The sequence below is a fragment of the Pyrgilauda ruficollis genome, unplaced genomic scaffold (assembly GCF_017590135.1).
Source record: "Pyrgilauda ruficollis isolate IOZ18807 unplaced genomic scaffold, ASM1759013v1 scaffold59, whole genome shotgun sequence".
Lineage (NCBI taxonomy): Eukaryota > Metazoa > Chordata > Aves > Passeriformes > Passeridae > Pyrgilauda > Pyrgilauda ruficollis.
The window spans coordinates 349,298-358,113 of record NW_024527599.1 but is presented as its reverse complement, the minus strand read 5'-3'; the positions used below and the strand labels follow the sequence as shown (position 1 = coordinate 358,113).

At 55.8% G+C, this 8,816-nt stretch overlaps 1 protein-coding gene across 1 annotated transcript in view; it reads right to left on the bottom strand.

Annotated features, from left to right (window-relative positions):
- Positions 1-4,159, bottom strand: part of CCDC92B (coiled-coil domain containing 92B) — a 6,839-nt gene extending 2,680 nt beyond the window's left edge. Inside the window, exons 1-3 of the mRNA XM_041482721.1 lie at positions 3,999-4,159; positions 1,862-1,909; positions 4-340 (exon numbers count right to left, since the gene is read on the bottom strand). Of these exons, the coding sequence (XP_041338655.1) occupies positions 4-340; positions 1,862-1,909; positions 3,999-4,128 (515 nt within the window). The 5' untranslated portion in view covers positions 4,129-4,159. The remainder of the gene's footprint in view (positions 1-3; positions 341-1,861; positions 1,910-3,998) is intronic.
- Between the last annotated feature and the right edge of the window lie 4,657 nt (positions 4,160-8,816).

The following is an 8,816-nucleotide window of genomic DNA, read 5'->3' as shown; positions in this document are numbered from 1 at the left end:
CGCCGGGGCCGAGGCTCGGCCGGGGGCTGCTCGGGCGGCGGCCGCCCGCCCGCCCGGGGGCCCGGCAGCCGCTGGGCCGTGGCGTGCAGCTGCAGCGAGAGGTAGGCGGCCGCCTCCGTCTGCTTCTGCAGCTCAGTGTCGAGGATGGTGACGCGGTGGCTCCGCCGCTTCAGCTCCTCCAGGAACCGGCGCTCCTTGCTGCGGAGGCTGGAGCGCAGCGCGGCCACCAGCGTCTCCTTGTGCTGCAGCTCCTTGCGCAGCTCCAGGTTGTCCTTCTCCTTCTCCTGCAGCTGGGCCTCCATCGCCCGGCACTTCTCCTCCAGCTCGCGGTCCAGGACGTCTGTGGGTCAAGGCACAGAGGGGTCAGGATGGGAGCACAGCTCCTGGCTGGACGTGGCTGCTGACCACTCCACCGTGCCAGCGTGTCCCAGCAGTGCCATTGAGGCTGCTTGGGTGCTTCTGGAAGTCGGGAAAAAGCCCCCTGTGAGCTGCCCGAGCTGCCAGCGCAGGCACAGGAGCCCCAGCACCGGCCCCTGGCACGGTGCCGTGTGTAACACCCAGTAAGGGGTGACAGCAAAAGGCAGCTTCAGTGGAGGATGCTGTTGCCATGGAACCTGCTGCCTCTACCTTGCTGCAGTTTTAAAATTTCCCTAGGTAAGTAGTTTTTCACCCTAAAGTGACTTTGAATGTGTGCAGAGGGTGTGGGGGAGCACACGGGCTGGAAGAGAAAAGGAAATGGTGCAGGGAAACCATCAGCCCAACTTTGGAGGGACTTTTGACCTCAAGCCCTGGGACTCCACAGCCTGGTTAGTCAGGATGGAGATGCTAATCCAAGATTACAGAGAAATTGGGCTGTGCTCAGCAGGGAAGGAGCCTCTATCCTGGGACAAGGGAGCGAGATCTGGGGAATGCTGTCCTGGGGCAGGATGGCCAGACAGCTTGGGGAATTCGCAGCTTGGGGTTCTGGGGCCAAGCCCAGTGGGCAGCAGGAGGGCTGAGGACTCGTGACCCCAGCCCTGGCTGCCTGCTCCAGCACCCAGCCCTTGGCAGGGTGCAGGCTGGCACCTGCCCGCGCTCCCTGGCCTGCCCAGGCCTGCTCCCATCCTCTGCAATAATCTGCTTTTTATTATGTGATTGGCAGCCACTTACAGCCTCAGCTCCTTAGTGTTTCTGCAGCTTTATAATGAGGTCTTAGGGAGGCAGTTGCAGGCAGTAATTATTGCATGAACGGCACTAGAAGAGCAATCATTTGATGGCATCGTAAATGAGGTGCTGCCCCGTAAATGTGGCAGAGTGATCGTGCAGCTCTGAAAGGCTGAAGGATGGGCAGGCACCGTGGATGGGACTCGCTGCGTTGTGGCTGGTGACACCCGCTGGGCTGGGCACCAGGCCCTCAGCCAGCACAGCCCTCGGGTGCACAGAAGGGACCCCCGGCTCCGAGGGAGGGGCTGGGAGTTTGGAATTGCCGTGGAGCCAGCCGTGGCACTGCGTGAGGGTGCCAAGGGCAGGACCCCGCCGGCCCCAGTGAGAGCAGCCCGCACCCACCCTGGCAGCGGCTGCCCTGGCACTGAGGACAGAGCACAGGCTGGGGCTTGGTGCCAGGGGCCGTGCCCAGGCAGCGCCAGGGAGTTTCAGTTTCATCTGTGGGCAGAGGAAGGAGGGGAGCCAGGCTGCTCACAGAGCAGCCTCTGCCGGGCGTCACCAGCAGGTACGGGGCTGGCAGCAGGCTGTGCACCCTGCCAGCCTGCCCTGCTGCCCCTCAGGCCAGGTCCCTGTGCCTCCCTGCCGGGCCCCTCTGGAGCAGGCTCTTCTGCACCCACACCTGCTCCCCCTCACCTTGTGCCCAAAGCTCTGCTCTTACCTTGTTGGCGGGCCTCCAGCTCTTTCATTTCCAGGTCGTGGGTGAGCTCTGGAAGAGAAATCCAACAGGACTGAGGAGGAGCATCCCACCCGTTCTGCGCTCCCCATGTCCCCTTTGGGGCACTGGACGTCACTGGGGCTGCAGTGCTGTCTCTGCCCAGCCTTCATGGGAGCGTGGCCATCTTGGAGCACCAGCCAAGGCTGAGCTAAAAATAGGCAATTCTGGCAATTTATGTGTTATTAAGCAGCCTCATGGCTGAGACATTGTCCACAGGATGCTCTGCTCCTCTGACAATGCCTTTCCTTTTTCTGAAAGAGTTGCTGAACCATTTTCAGTGCTGTAAACCAGGACAAAGAGCAGAGCAATGGATTGAAAATAGACCAAAGTGTAAGCTGCCACCCAAAGCATTTCATAATTTACTGCTCCAGGCTGATGCTGCCTCTGCACATGCCGAGAGCAGGGACAGCCTCGTCCCAGCACGATGTGCCTGCAGAAGGATGCTGCCCTGCTCTGGGGCAACGTGGAGCTTCCAAATCGCTCCCAAATCCCTTCCAAATCTCAGGAGCTGCAGCACCCACCTGCCTGCTCAGCCCCAGCGTGATGCCTCCTCTCTGCTGCCCTTTGCCTACTCGCTGTCTAGCCCCAGGCTGCAACACCAGGTCACAAAGGGACCTTCTGGAGTTCACTGTACCCTGCACTCTAACAGACAGTCCCTTTTGAATTAATTATCACATCCCACCCAACCACTAACAGCCCTGAGCAGAGGAAGAGAGTGGTAGCAGCAGCGCTCAGCTGTTTGGGGGCTATTTTTTCTCCTGAAAATGAGTTCAAATGGTTAATCTTTGCCCTACATTTTTCTTTTAATCTGCTTTTGTGTTGACTCTAATCCTCATCACTGCCATCCTTCTGAAACCGAACGCTTGTCTGAGGCTGCTCTGCCTGTCTGTCTGGGAAAACAAATCTGTAGTGAGGAGGCAGAAGTACCTGAGAGCGTAATGCAGTTTCTGGAAAGCGTTCAGCACTCTCGACTGCCCCGGTGGGAATCAATGGCCATTGTGCTATTTTTCTGAAGCTAAAATAATAGGTTTGGAGTCTCAGATATATTTCAAATGAAAACCAAAGCAGTTGCCTATTTCCAAAGACATCATCCTGCTGAGCAAGTGCGGGGATGATGCACAGCCCGGGGTCCCAGTTTCTGTGCTGGAGCCGGGGGGCTGGTGCTGATCTGCTTCAGCACCATCCCCATGAGCCCTGAGGGGCAGCTGAGAACCACCTCTGTGGGAGGGAGAGCCTTTCCCATAGGGATACCTCAGAGAGACCAAGGGGATAGTGAAAAAGTCAGAAACAGCAGTGCCAGGGCAGCAGGCAAGGCTCCACAGGGCCACACTGAGGAAAAACTGACTTAGAGACTCTCCTCTCCTCCTGCAAACAGCCCCCCAGATAATGACACTCAAATGTCAGGAAAGTCTCCTTAAAACTGCCCAGGGGTTGCCTGGCACTCCTGGCAGAAGCACACACCTCACCCAGGAGGACAGGACCCCTCTGGTCAGATATGGCTGTCCTTGGGTCACACTGGGAAGGGGAGATCCCCCATGCAGTGGGCTCATTTCAGCCCGTGGGGACAGATCCCCCAAGTTTGATTTAGCCAGGAGAACCCCACTGTCTTGCCTGCCTGAAGAGGCCATAGATGAAACCATTAAAACAATGAAACAGAACAGCAGGAGCTCAGAAAGGATGGGGAAAAAATAGCTAATTTTATCAGTGCAGACATTTCTTTGTTTCCCAGGAACCCAGGAGAATGAGAGGCTGGAAGACAAGGAGTAATTAGCTATGGCTGAATTATTGATGAGAGCAGCAGCACAAGTTGGAAAGAGTTCCAGTGGTGGCAGAAGGCTGGGCAGCCATCCGTGCTGCCGGGGTGGCTGGAGGGGAGTGTGACACTGCTGCAGCAGGGCTGTGGGCAGCTGTGCCCCCCACAGCACAGCCCGGCAGGGCTGCAAGCCTCGTGCTGCAGCCTGCACTCGCCTCCTCTGCGTCCTGCCCAGCACCTGTGTGAGCTCCCCGGGCTGCCAGCAGGAGCTTTCCTGCCCGAGGAGCTCCGTGGGCACTCAGCTCCCGTGGCCGCCCCAGCGCTCACCTGAGCAGTGCTTCTGCAGGCGCAGGATCTCCAGGTGCAGGTCATGGAGCAGCTCCATCTGCTCCTTCTTCAGGAAAGCGATGTGCCGCTGCACACTCTGGATCTGGTGCTCCAGGGACACGGTCTCCATCGCAACCAAATTCACAGTCCAGTCCTGCAGGGAGTGGAGATGGCTGGTGATCAAACGTGCAGCAGCGCGCTGCGCTTGCGAGCCCCAGCCCCGGAGCCCTGTGAGGGGCAGAGCCCGTCACAGAGCTGCAGGGTGGTGCCTTCTCTCCTCAGCCCTCTCCACGGGGACTGTGGCTGTGGGCAAAGCAGCCCTGCTCAGCTGATGCCCTCAGCATGGGAATGGCCTCAGCCCTCTCACCTTCCAGCACCTCTGGGGCCGGCTCCTGTCCTGCCTGCTCTGCGAATGCACAGGCAGAAAACCCTGCTGCATGAGCCCTGGCATCATAGCATGCATGTCTGTTCTGAATTTGGCCCTAGGAAATACTTTATCACTGCCTGTGATGCATCTGGGACAGGATTGCTCCTCGTTGTCCCCAGGTGGGAGTTGCACCAGAGACGATTTTGGCTCTCACTTGACAAGCCCCACATTACACAGCAGCAACTGCAGCGAGCGATCCAGCACATGAAAAATACAATATGCTCTGTCTAACCCGATCAGCACTGCATGGCTAGGAGAGTCACGTTCTCTTCCAGGAGAAGGAACATCTTCCCTGGCAATTTTCCTGGCAGACAGGAGCTGCTGGCAGGCTGTGCCAGGCAGCCGAGCTGGGCTGGGGGTCTGTCCCCACGGCATCAGTGGCTGTGGCAAAGCAGCTGCAAAAGCCACCCACCTGTGCTGCTGCACAGAGAGATAAAAATAACTCCTGAAAGAGCCCTTTATCCCAGGAAGTACCATTTTGTGGTATGTGGAATCTGTCCTTGCTCCCTACACACAGCCCAGAAGGAGGGAAGCTGCAGCAAATCAAGGTAACCTGGCAGAGTGGCTGGACTCAATGACCTCAGAGGTTTTTCCAACCTATGGGGAGATGCTGTGCCACAAGCCTGAGGGATGGAGTGCATCATCCTGTCCCTGGTCAGCTGCTTCCCACATCTGACTCCAGTTTTCTCTCTACAGAAACTGCAGAACCAAGCGGGCACTGTGGCTCACTGTTCCAGCACCCCTGGCATGGTCACGTAGGGCATTTTGCAATTCCAGCACCCGGAATGCATTTAAGATCAATCCCTCAGTGGTCTTGGCAGTGCCCCAGGGTCAAAGCTTTGTTCCTGCCAAAGGCTCTGTAGATTTGTGACAACTCTACAGTCAGGTCTCCACGTTCCTGTATTTGATGAGGTGGGGGGTGCAGGCTGGCTGGGGACAGCTGAGCACCCAACCAAAGTGCATTGTCCTGTAGTTGTCCTTATGGAAGGTGTCAAACCCAGCTGTGCCAGGGGGCTGGGGCTGGCTGGGCCATCCTCCTTGGAGGGCCATATGTCCTGATGCCAGTGCAAGAGTTATGGGAGTTATCTGGCATCTGCCAGAGACCAGGAATGCAAACCACACCATGGGTTCATCCTCCTGCCAGCCCTGGCCGTGGTGGGCTGAGCTTATGGGAGTTGTGTTCCTCATCTCAGGAAACATCAGAAAATAGGTTGGCCAAAGCCCAGGGGACACACACTGCTATTTTCAAGCACTTTGTTCTGTCGAGTAGAAATATCTTTAGTAGAAATGGCTGCAAATTTTCCATTGAACTTTCTCTTCTCCCCTTAAGTAGGAAATTACTCTTTTTTTTTTTCTTTTAACCCATGAAAATATTTTGCTTTAAAAATAGTTGATAGATTTCAAGCTGCAAAAAAAGTCAAAGAAAAAAATCTAGAATTAAGATCAGTTTGTTGTCTCTGATTTGGAAGCAAAGAGCCTTCATAATTCACCTGTGTATGCGGGAAGAGAAGTCTGTCTCCAGAATTGCAATGGGAAATCCTTAGTGGGTTTGAATCAGCTTTGCCTGTCCAACATGACTTTCATGTTTTCTCTTGAGAAGCAGCTCTCAGCTTGTGGCAGGAACATCTGAAGCCCCACATGAGGGAGCGAGCACCTTGTTTTGTTTAGCCACGAACCTCCCACCAGTACTAAGGGCATGGAGCAGGGCAGGGGTGGGACACAGAGGCAAGCAGGGCCGGAGCTGCCTTCAGTGGAAATGAGGACAATGCTGGAAACAGTCGTGCTGTAGCCCAAGAGCAGTGAGGGGAAGAGCTCTCCGGGGGTTCCAGGGACGCGAGGCTGCTTCTGCTCACCATCTGCAGCCCCATGGGAGGGCCGTGTTGTCCCCTCTGCAGGTCACACAGCTCTGCCTCACAGGTGATGATGCAAGAGTCAGAGCTGTTAAGGAAGGTGCAATCTCATCCTGAGGCTTCGGTAACACCAGTGTTGGAGTGTCCCTAACTTTACCAGAGGGCAGCAGATGAGCATTTGCGTCACCGAGGCAGGGTCCACCTTTTACCCCAAAGGAGTTCAGAACCAAACTCTCAACAGCTGGTATCCTCTCTCCAATGCTTCTGAAGGCAAGTGGGATTGCAGCAGCCTCCTGAGCCTTTGTTTTGATGTGTGCCTTCTGTCATTTCACACAGTTCGATCCTGGGCAGTGTTGGGAGTTAATAAGGATTAACTGCTGCTGCTGCTGGCTGATTTAACACTTACAGGGTCACCGCAGCTCCCAGCTGGTAACACCAAAACTCCCTGTGCCCAGGGCTTCAGAACACCCACAGTGGTGATGACCAGAAGCCTGTGCAGTGAACCATGGCAGGGACTTTCAGCCTGTGCCACAGACACGAGAGCCAAAGCACAGTGAGTGGGGCTGTCCTTCCCACCGGCTCCTCCTGCCCCAGCTGGTGACTGTGGCTCCCAAAAGGAAGGTTGTACTGCAGTGAATAGGGACAGGGTTGGGTGTCCCCACTCTGATCCCTCCCTGGCTGCTGTAGCCATTACTTCTTTCCAGACTGGTTCTAAGATGCCAAGGCAACTGGTGGTGGAAGCTCTCACAGGGACCATGTACTCTGATTTTGACGAGCTACGTATGAGGTTACAACCCTAGAAAACAATGTTATTCGTAATAAAAGCCAAAAGTGATAGTAGTCCTCTTTAGCTTGAAGGATGCTCTGTGCCCTTGTGCTTCTGAGAGCTGTACATGTGCACACACAGCAGCAAAGGAGGCAGCAGCCAGCTGAGCAGTGTGGTTTGCCCCAAATCAAAGGTGACTCCTGCAGCCTGAGCTGGCCCCTGCTCCGTGCAGAGCTCTGGATAAACAGCTCCTCCAGTTTTGGGGACTGGACGTCCACAGGGCTTTGCTCCACCATCGCGAGCTTTCCAGGAACGAGGTTCCCTTGCTGATCCCCCAAGATTTTGAGCACAGAACTGAGGAGGCGGCAGTGGGCTCAGCCCCCTCCAGTTCCCCACATGGAGTGACCGTGGGCATGGTCTCGACTGCTGAGCCTTCCTGTGCACCTGCTCTAAACCATGGCTTTTTTCCACACTTCTTGTGCGTTCACTATGCAACCATGACCTTTGGCAGAAGCATACTGGGAGTCCTGATCTCTGCTGCTTCTTTCAAAGTCCTGGTGGAAAACCCCAGTGAGATTTACAATTTCATCCCAGTTTATCAAATTCTTATTTCGCAAACCAAAATGACTGAAGCAGCCTCTTGGAGCAGCTACAATGACCAATTCAAGTCAACCAAGAGCTGATTTCCTTTGCTCAGACAGGTTGATTGAGAGTTTGCTTCCAGGGCAAAAGTCTGCTTAAGTCTGCTGTTCAATGTAAATCAGAATCCCAAAACTTTGACCCAAGAAAAGCCCTCCATCCCAATGATGCATCTGAAAGGGAGATGCAGTATTGCATATCCACGTACCTCTGTACACACACCGTCACACCATGGTCTGGCCCTTTTCTGTGATTATTATTCCCCATAAATGGCAAATTAGCTGGGAGTCAGGGGGCATGAGGTTTGCAGGAGCAGGTCGATAATTTGTCCTGCTGTGGCTGCCAGCAACCCTTCTCCATCACATTGAAACATACGCAGGAATAAACACTGATACACACTAGAAATCCATAGTGCTTGGTATTTACAGCTCAAAGAATACAAACTGCAACCGTGCCACTAAGATAGTGTATCTTTAAATGTAAGGAAATCAGGCAAGCAAGAAGCCCAGAAACTTGCAGAAGGTCACAGAGGCAGTGGCGATGCCAGGAATAGAAACCAGAGGTGAAATCCCGGCCTTGGAAAAGTCAGTGGGAAACCTTCCCTGATCTCAGCAGAGGCAGAATTACACTCGGAGTGCTGTTTGCTATTCATTATCTGTCAGTATCTATTTACAGATAAAATCAATACAGATGGTGATTATAAATTATTGTTTCTTGCAATTCTCTGAGCACAACCGCCTGAGGAAAAGCCCCAGCGACGCTTGTCGGGGGGCTGGGGGAGGCTGAAGGCCAGCCCGTGCTTTCTGCTCCCGGCTCCGAGGGAATTCGCTATGGATGCAGCTCTGCTCCGGGAGCGGAACCGGGCCATCGCGGCCGCTCGGGCCAATGCTCCTCCTGATCCGGGGAGCCGCGGTGCCGCCCGCACGCCGGGGCTTGGCGGCGCCGCTGCCCGGTGCCGGTCCCGGCTCCGCAGCGGGCGGCAGAGCCCGGCAGCGCTCGGGGGGCCCGCGGGGACGGGCAGCGCCCGCGGGGTCACCTACCGGGAGCAGCCGCTTCCACAGCGGGCACGGCGGGGCCGCGGGCAACTTGTGCGGGGCCGCCCCGCAGCCCGGGGACCCCGCCCGCCCCGCAGCCCG